This window comes from Saccopteryx bilineata, chromosome 6 (genome assembly GCF_036850765.1).
Source record: "Saccopteryx bilineata isolate mSacBil1 chromosome 6, mSacBil1_pri_phased_curated, whole genome shotgun sequence".
NCBI classification, from domain to species: domain Eukaryota; kingdom Metazoa; phylum Chordata; class Mammalia; order Chiroptera; family Emballonuridae; genus Saccopteryx; species Saccopteryx bilineata.
Window position 1 is genome coordinate 183,827,300 of NC_089495.1, and position 25,004 is coordinate 183,852,303.

Here is a 25,004-nt window from a genome sequence, read left to right on the forward strand (position 1 = left end):
CAATAAAGTTAGGCGGTAATTTAACAAACCTTTATGGAGCCCCTGTTAGGATCCAGGGACTGTTCTGGGCACTTGGAAGATAAAAGGTGACCAGGCTGCTGCTTTGAGGAGCTTCCTTGCTGGTGGGGAAGCCAGACACGAAACCCAATTATTAACAGTGTCATAGTGACGTGATGGGTGTTTGGGTGAGGCACTCAGAGCCCAGAAAAAAGGCTCAGGTCGGGGGTAGGGGTACACACAAAGCTTCCCAGAGGACGGACCTTTGGGCTGCTTCTTGGAAGACTCTGGGTAAACAAACAGGCAAAGGACATTTAAGGAGGAAGGAAAGTGGGGGCAAAAATGCATCGAAGCAGGCCTTGTTCAGGGGACAGTGACAATTTTGGTACAGCCAGGTCTCAACCTCAAGAAAGCAGGCTGTGTAGGTAGGGTCCTGGCAAAGCACACGTGCTCGCATTTTAAGCTTGGGTTCGGACTTTATCCCAGGGCACCTCAAACTGAATGTGCAAAGACACCAGCTGGGACCCTGGTAGAGTTGTTCATTCAGCAGGTCTGGAGTGGGCTGAGTCTGCATTTCTGATATGCTCCCATGGACCACCCACTTTGAGTAGTGAGGCTTTAACCCACCAACAAGGAACACACAGAGGTGGTCAAACCGAAAGGGGAACCTCATGCTATGACAGAGGGCAAGCTGCCTACTACTCCCACATCCATTCTCCTTTCTCCTCAGGAACAAAGCCCTGATTTTTAAATGGGTCCACTGCCATCCAGAATAAAAATGATGCATCCTAGCCTCTCCAGCAGCTGGTATAGTCATATGACTAAGTTCTGGCCTATCATCTTCCAATGCACTGTTGCTTAGAGACACCAATTTAGCCCCAAGGGGCTGCCTCCTTCCAGCCTAAAATGCAGATGCAAGAGCAGCAGCCTCTGCAGCCCTCTGGGACCACAAGGAGGCCTTGAAGATGGAGCAGGGTGTTAATGACACGAGGTCCTGACACCCACTCTGGATTCCTTTGCATGGGATAGAAGTAAACTTCTGTCTTGTGTAAGCCATAGTTATTTTTGTTTTGTTTTGCTTTTTAGGAGGATGGCTATAGCAGAGGTGAGAGCCCTTTCCTCTCTCCCCCTGAGCACAGCCAGGGCAGGCATAACACACTTTGCTGGCTGGTTGACTCCACATTGGCAGATGGGAGAGAGGCCAGCGGAAGCTCCAATTCCACCAAAATATTGTTTTAAATGTAATTCTGCTGGGGTTTAACATTTATTGTAGGTGCATGCTTGCAGGGATGGACTTAAAAATCTACTTTATGGGAGCAGAAATATATATATATAATTATTTTTCTCATATTGATTTTTTTCTCTACATATTTTTTAATTATATAATTGATATGATTTGTGGGAGGATAAGTATTCTCAATTATATATTCTAAAACATATGGGGGGGGTGAAAACATATTGAGGAAACTTCCTTCCACTGAATCAATATTGTCCAATAGAGTGCTCCACGGTGCTAGAAATGTTCTACAGCTACATGATCTAGCAAGGCAACCCCAGCCACATGTGGCTATTGAAACTGAAATGCGGCGAGTGCAACTGAGGACCTACAATTTCAATTTTTAAATTAAAATTTTAATTCATCGCTTTTCGGCCTTTTGGCTAAGATCAAGTGTAAATTTTAATTTTAATTCATTAACTTAAGTGAAATCTGGCTAATGCCCACCACATTGCACAACATAGCAATAAATGGCTGTTTTTATAACTTCAAGAAAGCATTTAGCCTCTCAATTTGATTCCATCTTTTCTTCCAGATGTTAAGTGCACAATTTCTTGTTTTCTCTTCCATTATAGGAGGCACTCCACCCCTCTCACCTTGGTACCGCTCAGTAAACACAACCCTTCCCCTCCCTCCCCCCAGACAAACACACATAGACTACATACTCCCGCCGCTCTCAGACCCCTCCTCACCCAGAACCCCCCTACACTCACAGACTGGGCACACCCACACTCACTGCGGTCTTGGAGCTCTCCGTGTAGGGCAGAGGCTTGGCCAGCTTCTCCACGTCTGTCCCACTTGAGCCCACCTGCGTGTACGAATAGGAGCCTCGGAAGTAGGGGTTGCTGCCCCAGGCCGAGCGCAGGATTCGTCGGGGTTTGGGAATGTTGGGGTTCCCTGTTGGGAGTCAGAAGAGCCAAGAAGAATAAGAAATGGCCACACACAGAGGACACCCTGAGGGGATCAGTCCCACCCACCTTCAGGGTTCCAAGAGGGCCAGCCTGCTGTGCGGAGTCTTGGGGGACTGGGAAGGAGGGTGGCTGAGGCTGGAGCTGTGTACCCCTTCATACCTCCTTGTGACCCCAGCAAAACACCTCATCTCCCTGGCCCTTAATTTTCCTATATCCAAAAAACATTGTAGATAATCATGTTTCCTTCCAACTACAGGGGTTCTTAAGGGGCTTTACTGGGAGAGTGGATTAAAGATGTTCAACTAAAAGAATGAGACCGTAAAACACAAATCCGTCCCTTAGCAAGGCAATGAGTAGGATATGGGCAATCTGAGGTTTTGCGGTGACATCTCAGTTTCTACCATCAGCCCTCAGAGAGAAGAAACACAGAGCCTATGGTTTTGAGTGTCTCGAGCCCCAGACAGCAATTTAGGAGCCCGAGGCTGAGACGTGGCACCCGGTGGCAGCTCTCCCAGTGGCCGCGCCACCTCAGTTGCACAGTCTGTGGAGAGGAGAGCTACCACACCGTTCCTGAGACCCAGAGGGTCCCGCAGAGGGTGGCGGGGGGATGGAGAGGTGGTGGAAGCAGGGCCGCACCTGTGAACTGCCGCAGCATCTCCGTGCAGATCTCGGCCACTGCCTCGTCGTCGCACTTCTCCATGACGAGGGCCTCCTCCCCACAGATCCAGCCGCTCAGCACGTGGCCGTAGCGCTCTGGCGGGTAGAGGACGTCGAAGCCACAGATCTTGCGGTACCAGAGCTCGGGTGGGTAGGTGAGCGTGCGGCTCTCCGCCTCGTCCTCCCACACAAACTGTAGGCTATTGCACTCCGGGCCCCAGAAGGGCTCCTCGAATTCCAGGAAGATCTTGTCAGTGGTGCCGATGCCCAGTCGGTGGATGGCAGCCACCTTCTCAGTGGGCAGGCCCGGCTGGAAGAAGCTGGCGTGCTGCTTCTTGAGCACGCCCAGCGACACGGTCACGATCACGTGGTCTGCCGGGATCACCTCGCAGTCTTCGCACTCCACCAGGACTGGCCACTTCTCGTCCTCATCCCGCCCATCCACCTGGGGCTCCCCTCCGCCCTGGCCCCCCTCCCCGGCGTTGTGATTATGGTCACCTTCACCCCGGGGCTCAATCTCAGGACCCCGCGGGCGGCCCGAGGCCTGGTCCCAGTGCACGCAGCGGACGGGTTTCCCCAACTGGATGACGTGAGCCGGGATGCCCTCTGCCAGCAGCTCCACGACGCGCAGGAAGCCCGAGGGGATGATGTGGTGGGCGCCGGGGATCTCTGTCCACTCCCCGAAGGCGCTCAGGGACACCTCGTCTATGCTGTGTGAGCTACTCTCACAGCTCTCCACCTGCAGGAGGAGCCAGAAAAAATCCAGGTGACCGCCAGGGCTGGGCACGGGTCAGAGCTTGACCTCATAACTGTGTGCCCTCCTCCAGCCCTGACTGCCCAGGATGGTCTTCCTCGCCCTGGTACCTACACACAACTAAGCTCACACATAGGCAAAGATACCTTCAGGTACTGCTGGATCATGGCGAGCTTCAGGCGCTTGGTGGCCTCCGGGTCGTCAGGGTCATCCCTGATGCGGTTGCGCACCTCCTCCCGGGTGAACACCCCCACGCTGTTCTGACTCTCAGCATTGACTGGTTTACCATGCCGGAAGAACTCCTGGGTCAAGTTATAGACCTGCCACAGAGACCCAAGGAGAATGAAAACATACTCCCCCAGCTCACCTCCAACTCAGACAGAAGGGCCCCAGCGCAAAACTTGCCACTTCCCAGAGGTCCCCAGACTCAGCAAGCTCATGACCCCTCTTCCCTTGGTGCATCAGGGTGGTGCTCAATGCTGTACTGAGACTCAGCCGGGCCATGGTTGGGTATGGCAAGCTCCCCGGGACAGCCAGCCTCTGCCAGATGCTGTCCTCTAAGGCCACCTGGGCCTGTGAGGAAGGGATGGGCCCTGGAGGCTCTGTGGTTAGGCCCTTGCTTAGAAGAGTGAAATGTTGGTGGCCGTACAGTTTGAGGGAAAGGAACTGCTCTCACAGGCTCCACCTGGCCAAGCGGACTACCCACTTTAGAACCCAGTTCCACACACATATCCTTTTTCCAGGAACCAAATACACTAAATTGTTTATTTTGCTCCCTTAAGTCACAAGATGCTGGGTGTTTGGCCTTAAATGGAGTCCTCAGCAAATTCCTCACCCAGTACTACTGCTAAGGAGTCAGGCTTTCAACTTGCCTCCCCTTCCCTGGGCTTTTCCTTTGGTGATAACCAACATGGTAGCCAGTCCTTAGCTTATGTTGATGGGAGGCCAAAATGCCCAGTTTGCTAAGGAGTAACAAATTTAGTCCAAGCAGAAGCTGATGATGATCTACTTTTTTTGTGTGTGTATTTTTCTGAAGCTGGAAACGGGGAGAAACAGTCAGACAGACTCCCGCATGCACCCGACCGGGATCCACCCAGCACATCCACCAGGGGGCGATGCTCTGCCCCTCTGGGGCATCTCTCTGTTGTGACCAGAGCCACTCTAGCGCCTGGGGCAGAGGTCAAGGAGCCATCCCCAGTGCCCAGGCCATCTTTGCTCCAATGGAGCCTCGGCTGTGGGAGGGGAAGAGAGACAGAGAGGAAGGAGAGGGGGAGGGGTAGAGAAGCAAATGGGCGCTTCTCCTGTGTGCCCTGGCCGGGAATCAAACCCGGGACTTCTGCAAGCCAGGCCGACGCTCTACCACTGAGCCAAACGGCCAGGGCCTTGATGATCTACTTTTAAGGACATTTATGTCAATCACCAACTAGGACAGCCTTAATTGAGCATGGCTTTTTCATATGGGGACAGTCTCCTGACCTGGGTTAAATGACATATTTCCCACGTGACATAAGGGAAATAGAATAAACCTGTAACAGCCAATACTCACCCCAATTCTCATTAAGCACTTTTTATCAGGACCTCATTTAATCCTCATGACACTAGTTAGTAGGTATAACTATGTCCACTTTACAGATGAGGAAAGTAAGGCTCAATAAGGCTTATTATCTTGCTTGAGATTATACAGCCAATAAGTCATAGAACTGGTATTTGAATCAAGGTAGTCTCACTCCAGAGAGTAAGCTCTATAATACTATTGCAACTCATTTATTTGTTAACAAATGTAATGCATTCAAATGAGAAGCCCTTCAAAGTCATCACCCTCGGAGAGAGGCTGCATATGTGTTATGAAACTACCCTCCGGCATGGCTTCACATGCTTAACACACCCCTTTAGAACAGCCTCCAGCATTGGTTAATAGCTGCACACGGAAATCTATCTCTGGACCTCATGATTAACACCTTTTTCTTCAGACCCAAAGTATTACCACCCAGACTGATAACCTACTTTATCCATCTTACTTCTATAGCTCATACTCTTGGTTTTCAAAAAGCAAACCCACAGCCTGACCTGTGGTGGCACAGTGGGTAAAGCGTCGACCTGGAAATGCTGAGGTCGCCGGTTCAAAAAAACCCTGGGCTTGCCTGGTCAAGGCACATATGGGAGTTGATGCTTCCTGCTCCTCCCCCACCCCTTCTCTCTCTGTCTCTCTCCTCTCTCTCTCTAAGGGGAAAAAAAAAAAAAAAAAAAGCAAACCCACAGAAGTTGATGATGTACTTCTAAGGACATTTAAAAGAACAAGTGAGTCAAAGACCCTGAAGGTCATTCTCAAGAGGCATCCATGCTTAAAACACTCACAGTAACCTGAGAATCAGAGCATGACTAATTCCCAGTAGACCATGAAGTTCCATTTTGAAGAATACTTGTTCTTATCTACTCATTAATAATTCAGTCTCCTTTGTATATGCATGAAAACACACAATAACAATGGGATTACACACAAAATATCTTGAGGATGCACACACACTGAGCCAGCCTCACTGAGCAGGGACTACCACAAAACAAGGGTCATTTCTCCTTTCCCAGGCCCAAGAGACAGAAAATGGACAATAGATGTTTGTTGGCCAATTTACAAACCTGGAGTAAAGGGTCGTTATAATGTAAATGACAACGTATCAGAGGGCAGAGCCTGCATGTTACCTAACTTGTCCAGTGCAGTTCACAGCACCATTGAAAGATACTAAAGCCTGATCAGGTAGTGGTACAGTGGATAGAACTTAGGACTGGGGCCCTGGCCGGTTGGCTCAGTGGTAAAGCATCAGCCTGGCATGCAGGAATCCCGGGTTCGATTCCCGGTCAGGGCACACAGGAGAAGCGCCCATCTGCTTCTCCACCCCTCCCCCTCTCCTTCTTTGTCTCTCTCTTCCCCTCCCACAGCCAAGGCTCCATTGGAGCAAAGTTGGCCCAGGCGCTGAGGATGGCTCTATGGCCTCTGCCTCAGGTGCTAAAATGGCTCTGGTTGCAACAGAGCAATGCCCCAGATGGGCAGAGCATCGCCCCCTGGTGGGCATGGTGGGTGGATCCTGGTCGGGCACATGCGGGAGTCTGTCTGACTGCTTCCCCGTTTCCAACTTCAGAAAAATACAAAAAAAGAAAAAAAGAAAAAAAGAATTTAGGATTGGGATGTGGAGGACCCAGGTTCGAGACCCCGAAGTTGCCAGCTTGAGCGCGGGCTCATCTGGTTTGAGCAAAGCTCACCAGCTTGGACCCAAGGTCACTGGCTCAGCAGGGATCACTCGGTCTGCTGTAGTCCCCTGGTCAAGGCACATATGAGAAAGCAATCAATGAATAACTAAGGTGCTGCAATGAAGAATTAATGCTTTTCATCTCTCTCTCCCTTCCTGTCTGTCTGTCCCTCTCTCTGTCTCTCTCTGTCCCTGTCTCACACACACACACACACACACACACACACACACAAAACGAAAGATATCACAATTATTCACGTTTTTAAAAACCTGAATAAGACAAGGATTTATGCCACTCCTATACAATATTGTACTGAAGATACTGGCCAGTGCAATAGGTCAAGAAAAATAAATAAACAGTCTTAGGCTGTGCTGTCCAATATAGTAGCCACTAGACAGACGCATGTAGCAATTTAAAATAAAATTAAATATCTACTTACTCAGTTTTACTAGCTATATTTCAAGAGCTCAACAGCCACATGTGGCTAGTGACTAGAATATTGGATAGTACAGGTATAACACATCTCCATTATTGTGGGAAGTTCTATTGGACAATGATGGTCTGAGGATTAGAAAGGAAAAAACAAAATTCTCATTTTTTATATAGAATTATATACATAAAATTTCAAAACATTATTAGAATATAAATTAATATATTAATAGATATGGTGTTAGAATTAAAGTAATAATTTACCACAAAAGCTAAAATCAATATATAAAAATCAGTTATAGTTCTAGATATCAGAAACAACTAGAAAATAAGGTTTTTTTCTTTAAATTACCATTTGCAAGAATATCCAATAACAATAACAGCAAATACCACTAAGTACCTCATAATAAATTTAATAGAAGATGTTTAAGGCTGTTCTGGAGAAATATTTAATCACGTGTAGCAATAATCTCTTATCTAGTACTTTCTTCACTTATCACCTTCATTCTATCCACAAATTGTCCTGATGTTCCAAATGCAGGGCCCAGAGAGTGTGTAAGGACATAGTCAGGATCTTACAAGACCCTGGCATGTCACCTCACTACTCTCCCATTGCCGAGAGCTCCTTGCCCCTATACTCCATGCCTATCAGCCCTGCTAACACCTCACCTCGTTGTATAAATCGCTGAATTCCTCAACCACGTCCTTGGGGATCCTGCGGCCACGGTTGGTAAGGTAGCAAGCCACACCATTCTTGGAGTAGAGGCTGATGCGGCCCACACTGCGCTCCCCATCAGTTGTCTCTTCCAGAAGGCCATTGGCTTCTGCTAGATGATAGATGGGATTCCCGTGGGAGCCATGGATCCAGGTGGCTCCCAGCTCAAAGGTGGCGTGTCCTGATGGTAACAACAACAGGTCCTTAGAGGGTGGCACTTCTTCAGAGAGGGCTAGAATACTGCTTCACCCTCCTGCCTCCAGGATAATCCTTGCACCCCCATAATAGGGCAGGACAGGGATTAGGGTCCCCCTCTGACAGCCAACCAAAGTTTTCAGTGAAAAGTTCCCAGTGAAACCACATGTGGGACAAAGTAGATTCCACTTTATAGGTGAGATAACTGCCACCCTGAATGACTCAGTGATTTGCCTTAGAGTCACCACACTGGACTAATTAGAAATGGGCAGACCAGAGGGCACCAAAAGCTGAAAATCCAGTGCCCTGCCTCCAGTGGGTTTCTGGTGGCCACTAAGGGCATTTATTTCTAAGCCACCTTTAGAGCCTCAGGCTTGGGGCTCCCCAAGAATCTTGCCTGGTCTGAGCTCCCAACAGGAGCAGAAGGGTGCCAGCATCCTGGAGACCCTACTAAATCTAGGGACCCTCCCTAAGACAGAGAAGGGAGTGCCAAGTCACAGAGCCACTGGGAAGTGATGTCCAGGCACGTGGGGTTCTTTCTGGCTCCAGACACTCAGCAAAACCAGGAACAAGGGAGAGCAGCTTGAGGTCAGCTGCAAGGTGAGTGCCCCACCGCGATCCCCCAGGCTCTGCCAGGAGGGGCAGCCCAGCGCAGGCCCCAGTCTGGGGACATGTCCTACCCTCTCCCACATGCTCCTCTGCCTGTGTCATCCTTGCTATACCTCTGTAACCAAAGGGTATCAGTTACTATATCCATGTCTACAGTCCCTCCCACACACACAGTGGGACCTCTAGCCCTTGACCCCTGATCTTACCAGTGAGATGCACAGCTACCATCTCCAACTGCAGCAGCCTGGACTTTCAGCCCTGGGTGTCGGCACACACAACACACACACACAACACACACACACACACACACATGCATGCACGCTCTCCCCTCTCCTGGCAGGTCTGCTTGGTGTTCCTAACATACATCATTCCACGAGCACTGCCTCATCCTCTCACTACTACCCAACTCCCCCATCACTTGAGACCCACTCAACCTCCCTCCCCCAGGGACGACTCCCTGCCTGATTATACATCCTCTCACCTCCTGAAGCCTCATCTCCTCCCCCTCACGGCCTGTACCATCATTTCACCGTACAGCGTGTCTCAGCGGTCAGCTGCCACTGAGGCTGGGCTACCTGTCCTCCCGTCTTCTGCTTCTCTGTCAGACCCTTAATGTCTCATCAAGACGAAGGAATCACAAGTGCAGGGGCCCCTTCTCTAAGACTCTAGGCCAGCCAATCAATGCCAAGCAAACAGTCCCACCCTTCCCTGCTGGCTGTCCCAGGTTTATAAGTGCCTAGGATGGCACTTGCATCCTTACGGCTGACACACCCTCCTGTCTGTGCCAGGGGGTGATGGATGCAATTCACATTCACCGTCCAGTAAATGCTGTAGGGAAAGACTCCTGATGTGATCAAAGGCTCTGAAAGAAGAGAGATGGTCCCCATGTGTCTGTGACCTCTGCTTATTCTAAGCACGACCACCTACTTCTCTTGCCCCGTCTATTAAACACAGGCACACAGATTCTTCTTGGCCTTAGAAAAGTCACAGATACAAAACCCTCTAGTCAATGCAGCCCACAGGGTATGGTCCTTACCTGCTCAACCTCTCAATGGTCAGACCCCCTGGCAGGGAAGCCCTGGCCCCCAGATGCATTCCAGATAATCTCCCACTTTTAGGATCCCTGACATAATCTTCCCACCCCTGGGGTGAGTCTCTTACCTGGCTGTTGTCTCCAGAGTCCTCATTGCTCTGCAACCTGAACAGACCCTCTTCCCAGACAATGCTAAGACCAGACTGTCACCATAAGGAGGCCCTAAATCCCCTTCCTCCTCTACTTCCCTGAGCTACTGTTGTTCCAGCTAACTCTCAGTTATCATGCACTAATTCACACTCAAAAGTTAATGACTAATAGAAACTCTCAGAATTCCCCTTCTTGTGAAATAGAAACTGGTCCATCCACAACCAAGAGAGTTTGTTTCTGGGTATCTCCTCCCTCCTAAACTCTGTGAATCTGAGGTTACGTTCCAGAAATGAAGCCCAGAACCCTACCCTGCTTACCTCAGAGGGTTACTGAGAGGGGCAAAGGAAGCTTCTGGAAAACATCCAGGCAGCATGCATGACAGAACACTCACACCAAAGAAGAAGCTAAAGTAATGAGATTTCAGGCAGCGCCAAGGCATTGGGAGACCAGAGGTGACTTTGGGAGGTGGCTGGGCTGAGGTGGCACTCACCGAGTTTCACACTCTCCACACGGCCTCCGATGCGACTAGACGCCTCAAGCACAGTGACATCCGTGAAGCCCTGCTCCAGAAGTGCTTTGGCTGCAGCCAGGCCAGCCAAACCGGCACCGATCACCACCACGCGAGGCTGTCCCCTTCTCCGTAGGCCACGACTGAGAGGGTCATCCGCACTGTCGCCACTGGATTCACAACTTTGCATACCGTCCGCACTCGCCTCCTAGGAACCTGCAGGGCGCAGGGATGTCACAGCTCAGCCACCGCCCCTCCACTTCCCACCTGCCCCAAGGGCTGCTCATAGGCTCTGCTCTCAGGGGAGACCTCCCTGGGTCTTCCCTCCATGGGTCTTCCTCAAGGACCTGGAAACAAGAACCCTCTCCAAAGGTTGTGGGGAGGGAAGAGATACAGGAAAGGAGAGAGGAAGGAAGAGATATATTTTGGGGGACCCCCATCAGCAAGCAGGAGAGCTAGGGGTCCACCTTGAACCCCTGAAAGCCATCGATCCCATCTGAAACCTGTTAGGCACTACCTCTTCCCCAAGACTGAGAGACAAGAGCCAGCCAGGTAGACGATGTCAAAGGCCAAAGTCAACAGAAACTGATTCTGGCACTGCTGACCATGGACCAGCTGGGACCAGCACAGCTGCTGTGGTTCAGTTCACACCAACCTAAGGATGCTCACACTGACCCCAGGATGCTTGCACAGACCTCAGGATGCTCACACCAACCCCAGATACTTGCATACACAGCACTGGGGCCTCTACTCTCCCTCCCTTGCCTAGCTCTTCCCTGACACACTCTCTCTCTCTTGCCCCTTCTCTTCTCCTCTGGATTTCTGTTGGTCTTTCACAGCCTCAAAGAGGTGGCAATTTGGTGGGCAGGACATAGTCCTGCCCTCCCCCCAGAAATGCCACAAGGCTGGTATTGGATGAGCCTCTGCTATTCCGGGTAGGCCTCTGGTTGTTTTCCCCCAGCCATCCAGCCCCTCAGTCACCACAAAGCAGCAAGGAGCCCAGGAAACTGGACCATGAGGACCTGTGGCACCAGAGGCCAGACATCAAATTGACAGTTACACTAAGCCAGCTTGCTCAGAGACGCCAGGCTAGGGAGCTGATGGCAAGGAAGCCAAGGGGGTCCCTAAGTGTGGCCCAAGGACTAAAATAGGCTACCCTTCTATTCCCAGAGTGACCACAAAGGTCTGAAGGTGTCCATGGTTCACCCCAGGGGGCTACTCAGCTGTGATTCTGTCCCTGCTCTTTCCCTGACCCAAGCAACGTAGATTCCAGTTGCCTTTACTGAGGTTTCAGTGGCAAAGGTTGCGGGCCCTTAATAGTACCCGGGACCTAACAAAAGGGGGAAATATGGGTGGAAGGTGGCGGCTGGGGAGCAGACAGGGGGCATCCAAAAAGCTGTCACCCATGCCTAATATGGCATATTCCATCAAATAGATCTTCTAACCCTGGCCAGTTGGCTCAGTGGTAGAGCGTCGGCCTGGCGTGCAGAAGTCCTGGGTTCGATTCCCGGCCAGGGCACACAGGAGAGGCGCCCATCTGCTTCTCTACCCCTCCCCCTCTCCTTCCTCTCTGTCTCTCTCTTCCCCTCCCGCAGCCGAGGCTCCATTGGAGCAAGGATGGCCCGGGCGCTGGGGATGGCTCCTTGGCCTCTGCCCCAGGTGCTAGAGTGGCTCTGGTCGCAACAGAGTGACACCCCAGAGGGGCAGAGCATCGCCCCCTGGTGGGCAGAGCGTAGCCCCTGGTGGGCATGCCAGGTGGATCCCAGCCGGGCGCATGCGGGAGTCTGTCTGACTGTCTCTCCCCGTTTCCAGCTTCAGAAAAATACAAAAAAAAAAAAAAAAGAAGGTGGAAGCAAATAGATCTTCTAAAGACTGTTCATAGCAACTTTATTCATACTTGTCAAAGCCCAGAAACAACCCAGAGGTCCATCCGCAGGAGAGTGGATAAATATATTTCGCTGTTTATAGCGCATCCAGGCAAGGGAATAGTTCTCAGCAATAATCTCAACATCACATTGAGCAAAAGAAGCCAGAGCTAAAAGAGCTCCTACTGTCTGACTCCACTCACGTGAAGTTCGCAAAGAGGTCAGATCAATCTGTGATGAGAGGAGAGATGAGGCGAGAGACTGAAAAGGGTCAGGGGGGAACTTTCTGGGGTGGGGGAATACGCATCTTGACCTGCGTGGTGGTTACAATGTACCTATAAGGATCCACAGAATTGGACATTTGGGATTTGTGCCATTTGCTATATGAGTGCACAGACCTCAGTACCCACTCAGAGATCCATTCCTGGCTCCTTATAAAAAAATAATAATAAAAGCTGGCACACTGACTTCCTGCTCCACACATCTCAAGGTCTAGCAAAGGGGTCTTTTCCTCGATATGTTCCAGTTGAGAAGCTGTTCCTCATGCCTTCCCCCATCCACTCCACCTGCCCACGCCACACCTGGGCATGGACTGCCCCCAAATGCCCTCCAAACCTCCAGGCCCAGGCCAACTGCAGAAATGCTTCTCCAGAGGACCAGAAGGTGGTGCCCAAGGTCCAGAGCTCCTCAAAGGGTCACCCCAACTCAGACAGCTGGCCCACCCCCTCCCAGGGCAGCCTTTACCCTGGCTTTCCCTTTCCTCCTCCCTCTTCCCTCTGTTCTCTGTCCCTCCACCAACCCCCCAGTACCCCCCCCATGTTCTGTCCAGCTGCACAAGGGTCCAGACTGGCTCGGGTCCTCTTCTCCCCTCCCTCTCCTATCCCTAGGTCCTCCTAACAGGAAGTAACTCTAGAGGTGAGGGTGTAGCTGCCTGCACCCCCTGCCAGGGCAGCCAGCAGGGAGGAAGGGTCAGAAATGCAAGGCAGGCAAGGGGCCTGCTCCGCAGCAGGTCTATAAACAGAGGGGGTGCTCAGAGGTGCCGCTGACATCACCACCACTGGGCACCCAGCAACGGGATGCTGTGCAGCTCTGCTGCCCTCCCTGCTCCCACGCCCCAGTTCCCCAGGGTTGGGGGCTCTGCCTGCATGCTTGTTTCTGGGCTTCCATCCCCACCCCCAGCCCTAAGCCTCCCTCCAAAAAAACACTCTTTTATACAATAAAATCAATGCGGCGGTTCTCAAACCTTGTTGGTGCAATCACTTCCCAAAAAGCTCCCAAAGGGCCCAGAATGTGGCTGGGATGAAACTGGCGGACCAGCCTCCACTGATGTCTCATCATAGAACCCCCGGACTCCCTGGGGCACCATATCTAAAAACCCAGGTCTAGATAAGCTGCTACCCTGGGAAACAAGTCTAGGGAGAGAAGGCTGGGGGCAGCAGCGCCTCCCCGGCCAGCCTACTTGAACTCCCTTCTCTCTGAGGAGGCCAGCATGTCCTCAGTATGCTGTTGTAACAATCAAATAAGGCACCATGTGGATGTCACAAGATTGTGATCATTTTCAAAAGCCTCATATATGAAAATCGTTTTGTCAAGTCCTGTATCTAAGTTATGAGCAGATTATCTTGGGACAGGGTTCAGAAATGGACTGTGGGAAGTATAGGCTTCCCTTAAGATGAACTTGCCCTTAAGATGAACACAGAAAGAATCCTGAGTTCGCAAGTATAAGAGACCTAGAACTCCGACTGATGTCACACATGGGATGTCACGGCGGAAGCAGGTAAGTGGGGCCATATACATCACCTGCACCCCTGACCCTCACAGCTAATCTCAGATGGGCCCATCAACCCCTGGGACCCTCTAGAAGCCAGAAAGACCACTCACACAGCCCACAGAGGGCAGAGAGATAAGGAGTTGGTGCCCTGTGTCCCCCATATCGGCCCTTGGAGCCAATACACTCTGGGATCCTAACTGAGAGAGAACCACAGGCAGGTACTCCTACTGTGCGCTGAGCCCTCTGCTCTGACTGGACAGGGCCTTCAGACACTCTGTTATCTGACTGGGGCTGGGGGAAGCAATTTGTTTTCCATTTGTGTCCTCTTTCCCTTTCATGGTTGTTTTTTTTTAATTTTATGAGAAAATGCCTTATTGAGGAAGAAGAATGACTTCACGCTCCTAGGGCCTGCCTGCTTCGCTGGACTTGGGGAAATAAATAAATAAATAGCATCCACTCCTTGATCTGCATGCGCAGGAGAAACAGAACACCCTGTACTTTTCTAGCAGATAAAGGAGAGGAGAAAGAAGTGCTGGCTCAGCCACACGAGGCGCGGGGGGGGGGGGGGGGGGGGGGAGGAGGGGGGGCAGGAGGCACAGGCCTGTTGCTCCTGCTTCCATGGCAAAATGGGGGTGGGCGCCCTCATCAAGAAATGAGGCCAGACACTGCATGAGTGTCTCCCCGCCATTCAGATGCCCACTACCCCACCCCCATCCTCCTTCCCATCGAGCTTGCAGGCCACCACCTCCCCCTGCTGCCCAGAGCCAACACTGCCTGGCTGACCTGCCCACGAAGCCAAACTGGAAAGAAGAGGGCGGCAGAGGGAGGAGAGAGGAAACACGGAAGAAAAGCCCCGTCCCACAGCAGGGTCACCAAACAAGGATGGCTGAAGACTAGGGGGCCACCCACCCAGAACAAGCACTAGCAGCCCAGCACGTGTCCACTTCCCCACCCACCAGTTTCATCTGTCACCCTGAGCCTTAACCTTCCAGAACTGCCTCCTAATCGTCAAACACTAGAGACATGTTTTAATCGTGGCCTCCCACCTCTGACCCTGCCCAGCCCCTCTTGGAAATGCCCAGAACTGAGCTGGGGGCACCACACAACGCCTTACACTTTCCCCAAGGCAGTTAAAACTGCTGGGGTGCCAAGCTCTCACTCTCAGGCTCAAAACTGAATGTACCCTTCATGGAAGACCCGCCCTTGTCCATCAGGTCAAGCCATGTCAACCCCACCTACCAAATAACTGTTGCCTCTACTGTCACCTTCCCCTGACGGCGCCTGCCAACACCTGAACCCCACTCCTATGGAATTAATTGCTCAGCCCACCCCTCAGAGACAAGCATGGCCAGGCCTCTCGCTGACCAGGAATGAAATCCAGTCACTGAGCACCTACAATGGCCCAGCCATGCAGAAGGTCTTAGCCCTGGACTCATTGGACATAGCTGACCTTTCTGGCTTCAGCTTTCCCTCACACCCCCTCAAACATACACACACACACACACACCCAACGTCTCCAAAGTCCTGAGCATCCCCCACAGAGCCCAGCTGAAGGCCTGCGGGAAATGTCCCTCCCGCACATATCAAAGGGGCTGGCTCCAGGGTCTCGTATGCACACCCTTGTGCAGCGTGCTGTGGTTGTGCAGCTGTGTGGCCGTTGCTTGAACCACCAGCAAGCCTGTTCCACTGATGTTTCCTGAAGCAACAGACATCCTGGAAATGTGAGTTTCTTATACTGGCCCTGCTCTGCAACCACCACCGCCTGGCCCCGGCCTCGTCTCAAAGCACGGGCAGGACATGCTGGTGCCTATTTCTCTGGAGTGAGGCTATGACCCCACTCACCTAGCAGGGCCTCGGTCCCAGCCTAGACTGGTGACCTCCTCCCCAAGCCTGGGGTGAATTGCAAGGAGGGTCAGTGGTCCAGCTCAGCACAGGGTGCCCCTTCCTCCTTAGTGTCAGAGCCCACTTCCCTCCCCTGGAGTGGCCACTAAACTAAACACAATGCCACAAAGGGCCAGCTTCCCAAGTGCCCCACACCCTTCCGACGTCACCCCTCACAAGAAACAAAAATCTCTATCCTTCCTCAGCTCCCCTCTGAACACAGGCTACTCCCAAACGTGTCTGACTCTTGACCTCTTCTCAAGGTCACCCAAGTGCAAGCCCCCCTGTCCCTGACAAGAGCATGGCCAGGGCAGTTAGCCCACCCGGCTGGCCTCCTCACCCCTCAGGGTCCAGCCTCCACCAGCGGAAGCCCTACAAAGTAGACCCACCCCTTCCAGCCAGCAGGCTCCTCCCCTCCTCCAGCCGCACCCCTGCCCAAGGGAGCCTCCCAGGGTTCTGGAGGCCACCTGCACCCTCTCCAACCAACCTGGGGGAATTCCAAATCTCTGCCCAGTGATACTCCTAGTGCTCCAGGGCAGCAACCCTACCTCAGTTTCCCTGGAGGGACCCCTCTGCCTCAGGCTTCCAACAGGAGGGGAGGGGGCTTTCAAGGGAATCTCTTTGGACTGCCTGGCAGGTCTAGGGAGGGATTTGGATTCTCGAGGGGACCCCCCAGACAATGCAATTATTCTTCAGATGTAAAAACACCCAGAAATCCCAGACCAGCTGCTTTGCACAGCGGCCCAGACAAAGGGGCTCTGTGTCTGCCTGCAAGGCCCCTCCCTGCCTCAACCCCAGGAAGGGGCTGGGCCTAAGCTCCTCCCCTCCAGACCCTCCTCACCCAGGCCAGCCAGCCAGGAAGTGAAAGAGGCAGGACAGCTAGCTGAGCCAGGCTTGGCCAGTGACTGAGGGGGGTGGGGGGTGGGGGCAGACACAGGACAAGGACAGCCTGTGAGCCCAGGAGACAAAAGGGAAGAGAACACTGGCCGAAAGCCGAGACCCAGGCCCAGCTCAGTCTCTTCCTTGCCAGATGACCCCTTCTCTGGGCCCCACCTGGCCAACAACATCTGAAGTCGCCCCAAGGACACAGCATCTGTACCCCGTGCCCTGGATCCACTTGTCTAAATCCCACCAGATGCTTAACTGCCTCCTTTAGTCTCCAAGCTTTCATCTGTAAAACAGGGACTGGCACACCTCCCTGGAGGGACTGCATGGGTCACCTTAGAGAGGGAAGGACAGGAAGGAACATCCCAGAGAGACTAGTGTAGATGTGGGAGCCACCTCTCCTGGGGCCTGGACCTCCATTTCAGTTGAGGAGCCCCAGCCTTCACCTGAATCAGACCCCTGCCTCAGCCTGGGCCCCAGCCCTCATACCAGACTGGACCGTGGCCCCGACATCAATCAGACCGCCCCCAATACTGTCCCAGCCTACCCAGTTCTAGGTATGAGGAGGGTATCAGAGATGGAAGCCATCAGCCAACCCCAAGCTCATACAAGGGACAAGGTGTGGATACCTTGTCCCACAGAGCCCCCCCACCAGCAGCCCTCCTTCAAGGAGGGGGGTAGGGAGGTAGAAGAGGGTAAAAGTAGACAATGGTGATGGAAGGAGACTTGACTTGGGGAGGTGAACACACAATACAATATACAGATGATGTACTATAGAGTTGTGCACCTGAAACCTATATAATTTTATTAACCAATTGTTGGGCAGATAAAATGTATCATGCTCACTTTGTTAAAGATGGTGCTGCCCACGTGGAGGCCTTCGCCCAGGTGATATTAATGTGTGTTGGGGGTGGGCTGAAGGCAGGCAGAATCCTTGTAGCCTGGTGCTCGGTTTTAGGACTAAGCCTTTCCCACCCTTTTTGATGTGGGGTGGTACAATCCCATTATGCCTCAGATAAGTGACTTTGTATCAGAGACTTCCTTATTTGTATATTGGATTAAGGTTTTGATTTCTACACTTTAAAATGAGGGCAGAATGGGAGCTTGCTCTCTTGGTTCCTGAGATTAGCATTAGAACAGAGAGCAGAGAGCAGAGCAGAGAAAGGCCACGTGGAAGAGGCCAGGAGAAGCAGCCAAGATGGCAGAGTGTTGAGTGAGAAGCCAGTTTGTGCAGAGTTTGTGCAGGGAGAAGGAAGGAGATGGGGAACAGAGGTGAATAAGTCTGGTGAGCTAGAAACCTTTGATTCTAGGAAACTCAGATAAGTCAGTAGCTTTGTGAACACTGAATGTGGTTTTGGAGCCCAGTGTGTGCTTTTACTTGCCCGCGGGGTGCAAGCTAGGATTAAAGATGATGGCCCATCAGTTTTTGGTTCCATTGTTTCTTTACCGACTGACTGTCCGAATCCAATGTGAACCTGCATGAGCCAGGCTGCTGTGATGGTGGCCTTGGCTACTGGCTTTACACCAATGTCACTCCAATAAATTCAATTAATAAAATAAATAATTTTTTAAAAAACACATAGTGGCTTCCACCTTGCTCTCTTGGACTGCTTTCTCAAGGGGAAGCTAGTCACTACGTCATGAGGCCACTAAAGCAACCCTATGGAAAGGCCCACGAGGCAAGAAACTGAATCCTCCTACCAACAGCCAAACCATTTCCCCAGCACGTGAGTGAACCTCTCTAGGGCAAACCCCCAGCCTCAGCCGCCATCTTGACTGCAACCTCCTGAGAGACCGTGAGCCAGAAACATCCAATAAAACCACTCCTAAGACTCTGATCCACAGAAATTCTGAGATTAACAAATGTTTATTGCTGTTTCAAGCTACTAAATTTTGGGGTGGTTTGTTACACAGCAATAGGTAACTGATATAGTCATCAATTCTCTCTCCCTGGGGAACCCCCCCCAGGGTGTGGACCCTAAGCAAACTCTCTATTCCACTCAGGGCCCCAGCCCCCTCTTTTCTGCAATTCAGGGCTGGGGTAGAGTGAGCAGAGTGTCTGGCCCAGGCCCCACCACTTACAAGGCCCAGGAGACAGGAACTCCTGCCCACCCAGTGCATTAGACTCACCTGGAGATTTCTATAAAGGACCAATAGCCAGCCCACACTGGGCCATCTAAATCAGAATGTTTGGGGTTGGAGTCCTGGCATGGATATGTTTTAGAGACCCTATGTGATGCTAATGTAGAGCCAAGGCTGAGAACCACTGCTCTCCAGCAGGCTCCAAATACAGACTCCAGGCCAGCGCAGAGATACCGTGTGTCCCTGTGCAGGACAGGAGGAGGCAGACCCAACAGCAAGCCAGGCAGTGCCCCGGGTCTACTCCCCTAAGCCCAGCTTAAACTGGGATCTCCCTCTATCCCCCTTCCCCTGCAGCCGCCCAGCTCCCTAAACCCTGTGTATTCCAATGCACCCCAAGCTAGACAGGGCCAACCTCTGCCCTTGGGGACTGTTCCCTCCGAGAGGACCCAGGGCGCAGGATGGGGTCTAGCTCTGAGGGATCCTGGGAAAGACTGTTTCTGCACCAGAAACACAGGAAGTATCCTAACACCTGCTCTGCTCTCTAATGGGTCCTCGGCTCCTACTCAGACATCTCCAGAAAGATTAATGTTTTGTTTCCCCCAAGACATAGCCCTAGGGAGAACACAGCAATGGATTAAACAGACAGGACACAAGCCAGTTAACTCACAGGTACAACATACAGTGATAAAAATTTGATAAGGACTGTAATGAAGAATGCGGGAGAGGGTGCGCAGGGTGACTAATGGGGGCAGGAAGAGGGGTCAGAGAAGATTCCCAGGAGCCACATGAGAAGTGAGCTCCAGGCAGGGAAACGATGTGCATAAGCTCAGAGGTTCTGCTTATAGGATCAACTCTCAACACTGCTTTTCCTCCCCTCAAGGAATCACCAGAAGCCCAGCCCCATGTGGCCACTCACTGACCTTCCTCCGCAGCTGCAAGCAGCCAGCACCCGAGCCACGGCACAGGCATGCAGGGCTTGCCCTGGGCTGCCCCAAGCCAGGCAGCCACACACATCAACTCACCCCCGTGAGGGCGCCCAAGAGAAAGGGCAGAATGGCCCCAGCTCCCCAGCGGAGTGTAGAGAGTAGCCCCTCTCCCAGCCTCCCTTTATCAGGCGTCACCTACAATCCCCACTATCCAGAGAAAGTGGGAGGAGGTGGGCCGGGGGCCACTCAGCCACAGGACAGGCACGCAGAGCCGGTGCACAGTGCGGTGAGAAGTCTGGGGGGGCACAGGACTTGGGGTCCCCCCACCCCTTATCCACGGTTTTGCTTTCCAAGGTTTCAGTTAACTCACAATCAACTGTGATCCAAAATATTAAATGAAAAATTCCAGAAATAAACACTTCAGGAGTTTTACGTTGTGTGCCGTTCTGAGTAGCAGGATGAAACCTCACACTGTTCCGTCCCGTCCCGCCTGGGATGTGAGTCACCCCTTGGCCAGCATACCCACTCTGCACATACAGTACAATATGATATTTGACAGGGAGCAAGACTGCACTCACATAACTTTTATTACGGTATAATCATTCTATTTTATTGTGTTATTCTCACTGTGTCTAATTCATAAATTAATCTTTATCACAGGTATGTATGTGTACAAGAAAAACAGTATATATAGGATTTGGTACTATCCACAGCTTCAGGCAAACACTGGGGGGGTCTTGGATTATATCCCCTGTGGATGAGGGGGGACTACTGCACACTTAAAAATGGTTAAAATGTTAAATTTTAGGTTATGTATATTTTACCACAATAAAAACGAGAACAGTAACAACAAAAAGCTTAGTGAGCACGAGTCCGTGCCAGGCACTTGGGATACAGCGAATCAGAGCCTCCCCTTCGAGGATCTAACCAATCAGGGTGACAGGTGCCACAAGGAAAGAAAAGCAGGGTGAGGGGAGAGGCAGCTACTCTGTGTGGGGAAGCCAGAGAAGCAAACCTCTCTGCTGAGGTGACAATGGAGTACAGGAAGTAACAGTCAGGAGGGGATCAGAGGGTGAAAGTACTATGGTGACCTTCTGGGAACTTGCTGAATGGCAGGATGTGGGGGTGAGGACGAGGGTGAGGTCAGGATGACTTGGGTGACCAGTTATGACACTGCAGGGACAAACTAGGACAACTGTGTCAACTGGTTATCCCTTCTCCCCTCGACAACAGGCCTGTGGAGTAAGAAAGACTAGAAACTGAGGCGAAATAACCTGGAGCAGGGCCTACAGGTGGAAGGAGAGCCCAGATGGTCTATTCTGAGCCCAGGTCTCTCCTCACGGCCGTCACCAGCTTCGGGGACGCTCCCCCGGCCATCTCCCACCCCCAGCCCCACCTGTCCAGCCCGACCTGGGTTAGTGCCCCCACACAGAGGCCCACCGTCCCACACCTGGGGCATGGAAGCCGGGTGGTGCGAGCTGGCAGATGAGGAGGTGGCTCCCCTGCCAGGTTTCTCCCTCTCCCCGCCAGGAGCCGCAGCCCCGCAGTTCTGGGGTGAAGGAGGACTGCCAAGTCAGCACTTTCCACTGACTCTCAAAACCACCAACAAGAACTGAGGCTTGTGAGACAGGCCCAAGCCGGGCGCAGTTCCCCCTTGCGGGCCCCTCGTGACTCTGCACGAAACCCATCCGCTTCGGCTCCAGCCCCCAGGCGGGGGGGGGGGGGGGGGGGTCTCCTGCAAGCCCCACCTCTCCCCAGAGCCACGGGGTCCCCACTGGGCCCAGCCCAGGGCCTGTGTGTGTGCTCTCTGCCCCCAAAGAGACACTGCAGCCCCCATGGCAGAGCCGAGTGTCCCAGGTTCACTGGGTCCAGGCAGCATTTGTAGGGAGTGGGCCCCTTCACTGTGAACTCTGTACCCCCAAAGCCCCCTCTCCTATGGGCCCCACTCAGCACAGTTAGCCACAGAGTGAAGGTGGCATACATGGTCACAAAATGAAAAAAGGAAAACATCCCCCCAAAATCCAGCCACCAGCTGAACCGCACAGCAAACCCCTATTTATTTATTGAGTCCTTTGTGTGCCAGGCCCACACTGGGCACTCTCTATTCATGGCATCATTGACTACTTGCAACACCCAGGCGTCCATTTTACAGATGAGGGGGCAGGCTCAGAGAGGTTCACAGCTGTGATGGAGGCCACCGAGATCACAGAACAGGGCTTGACGACACTGAGCTCATCTTTCTGCCCCACACTTGCTCAGTTCTCAGGCCTGAGGACAGCCCTCAGCCTGGCACTGCTCCTGTCTCACCCCTTCCCACAGACTGACACTGCCCACACTGTGCCAGGCACTCAGGGCTGTCTGGCAGGAGGTGTCCCCAAGCCTGGAAGCCTAACCCAGCTACACTGCCAAAACCAAGGGCTGCCATGGGCAGGCCACCTGCCTCCTGCCCAGGGTGATGGGGGGCTGGGTTTCGGGCCACCCAAGTCTCCCTGCCCCATGGGGGCTCGCTCAAGGCTTGCCAAGCACTACGCTACACCAGGCCACAGCCCTCTGCCCTTGGTTTCATTCCCCAAATGCAGGGACAAGGATACTGATCTAATTGCTGTGCCTAGACACACACAAAATAAATTCTAAGAGCAACTAACTTACACTTCCCTCTCGACAGTCACCTCCTCTCAGTGGCTCAAGATGTTCCCCACCTGGTAACTACAGGGTGGTGGGACTGTGCTCTACTAACAAGTCCTAACACAAGATCTGCGAACACAAGACCACCCAGGAGAGGGCTCTCCGTGAAGTTCAACGCTGAAGCAGGACCCCAGCAAGAGCTGCACCCACCTCTGAAGAGATAATGGTGCTCATTTCAAAACACACGTGTGGGCCCCAAGCCCATGATTTAATCCACAAAACACCCACAGAGGCAGGGCACTGAGCTTGGACAATAAACATATTCTTCAAGTCCTTCTGTAGAGTTCACAGAGAGACTTAACTCACCAGCTTTTGAAATCGAGAAATGCTTGTTCTTCTCATTCTCCCATCGTCGTTATCACTCTTTTTCACTGAGCACATTTGAAGTCCCAAGCGCAGGGCCAAGCAGTTCATAGGGAGTACATCAGTGAATCCTCAACTCAATATCCCCATTCTAGAGGGGAGACTGAGGTCCAGAGAGGCTCCACACCTGCCGTCTGACATAAGGCACTCCTAAATTCATTTAGTCAGATACTAAGTCTCAGGTTTTACACATTTTTAAAACCAAAGAATGAGTCAAGTTCATCGCCGTTAGTTACTTTCTCAGATTAAGTCAAAAGTTTTCCATTAATTGTGTGTGATTTTTTAAATTAAGAGACAGAGAGTAAAAGGGATCTGTATGTTTAACATTCAAAGGCCTCATTTAAAAATCCTTCTGAAAAATGTTTGTCCATTGGCAGTCCTGAGTGTCTCTGCTTGAGTCATTTTAAAATCTGACTCACCCTGGCTGGTTGGCTCAGCAGTAGAGCATCAGCCTGGCTTGTGCATGTCCCAAGTTTGATTCCCAGTCAAGGCACACAGAAGTGACCATCAGCTTCTCTACTCCTCCCCCTTCTCTCTCTCTCTCTCTTCTCTTCTCTTCTCTTACTGCAGCCATGGCTTGGTTTAAGCAAGTTGGCCTCGGGGCACTGAGGATGGCTCCATGGCCTCACCTCAGGTGCTAAAATAGCTCAGTTGCTGAGCAATGAGCAGTGGCCCCAGATGAGCAGAGCATCACCCGGTAGAGGACTTGCCTGGTGAATCTGGTTAGTGCGCATGCAGGAGTCTGGCTCTCTGCCTCCCCTCCTCTCACTTGATAAAAAAAAATCTAGCTGACTCAAGGTCTAGGTTTTTGCTGGTCTGAAACCACCAATCAGCCCCTCCTCCCTGGGATCAGAAGTTCGGGGAGCTGGGCTGAACTGGCTTAGGGTGTGGTGGGAAGGTCTGGTTGTGGTGGGAGGCGTGGCTGAAGGTTGGGGAATCGGCTCTGAGGGGTCTGTGAGGTGAAGAATGGGCATCAGACCAGATGTCCAAGAACCTGGGTTAGAGACCCAGCCATACCATTCGCTGGGACTGCCACTGTCTCTCTCTGTCTGTGAAATGGGCTAACAGCTCAGGCCTTGTGGGGCCAGGAGGGGAGGACAGGCACTACAGGTCTGCCAGGGCCTTGGCACAAAGTTGGCAGAGAGTGACTAGGTTCTTTGTTCTGTTTTCTAATAAATTACAACTCATTACCAAGTGCTTCTTCTCCTGGACTTACATCACACTTCCCTGTACACCCTCTTCCAAGAAGTAGCTAGAGGATAGAGGAGCCTGAACTGGGCGGTCAGGGGTGCCGCACTCCCCCAGCTGAGCACTCTGCTCTGGCTGGACCCAGATACTGCTCTTCCTCCCCCTCCTCCCAGCATGTTTAGAGAGAGCAGGAAAAGCCCCGCGCTTGTTCCAGCAAGAAAGCGAAGGGCAAAGCAGGACAGGAGCGTGGGGCTGGGCTGGGCGAGCATCCTCTGCCAGCGCCCTCCTAGCTGCCCGACTTTGCACCATTAAAGCAACTTCTCCTGGGTCACTGTTTGAAATGCCACACCCCATCACCCCCACCTGAGCTGCTGAACAAAGAGTCCTCACACTGCAGAGGAAATGAGGTGTGGCAAGGGGCAAGGCAGGGCAGCCTCACTGACCGTGCCCACCAGCCACGGGGCAGGAGGAGGAGGAGGGAGCAGGACCCTGGAGCACCCTCTTCCCCCCCCCCCCCCCCCGTCTGACACTTGCAACACCCCTTCCAGGAAGGCAACAGGATGAGATTCCCAACCTTTTGGGGAAAATGACTCAGAACTCTGAGAATCTGAGGATAGGGTCAAATAAGCAACCTGCCTACCCCCCACCCTGCCGCCATGCTTTGTGAAGGGGCATAACTACTCAGTAAGGAAGCCCAGTCCTGGGGAGAGGGCTGTCTGCACCTCAGCCCACCGTCACAGCCCTGCTACCTTTCTCACTAAAACGCTGATCTGATCAAACCACTGCCCTGCTCAAAAACCGCTGATGGCTCCCCACGGCCTAATGAGTGAAGGCAGGTCCCTGACACTGCCTCCCTGCCCTCAGCTCACCTGTCTCCTATA

The 25,004-nt window shown here is 52.4% G+C and overlaps 1 protein-coding gene across 2 annotated transcripts in view; it reads right to left on the reverse strand.

The window, feature by feature from the left end:
• Positions 1-25,004, reverse strand: part of SMOX (spermine oxidase) — a 34,446-nt gene that overhangs the window by 899 nt on the left and 8,543 nt on the right. The window contains exons 2-7 of one of the 2 annotated variants that reach the window (XM_066236645.1): positions 10,460-10,693; positions 7,937-8,163; positions 3,742-3,915; positions 2,821-3,580; positions 2,010-2,170; positions 30-119 (exon numbers count right to left, since the gene is read on the reverse strand). In XM_066236645.1, coding sequence (XP_066092742.1) covers positions 30-119; positions 2,010-2,170; positions 2,821-3,580; positions 3,742-3,915; positions 7,937-8,163; positions 10,460-10,667 — 1,620 coding nt within the window. In that variant the 5' untranslated portion in view covers positions 10,668-10,693. The remainder of the gene's footprint in view (positions 1-29; positions 120-2,009; positions 2,171-2,820; positions 3,581-3,741; positions 3,916-7,936; positions 8,164-10,459; positions 10,694-25,004) is intronic. The other variant, XM_066236646.1, reaches the window with a different exon arrangement.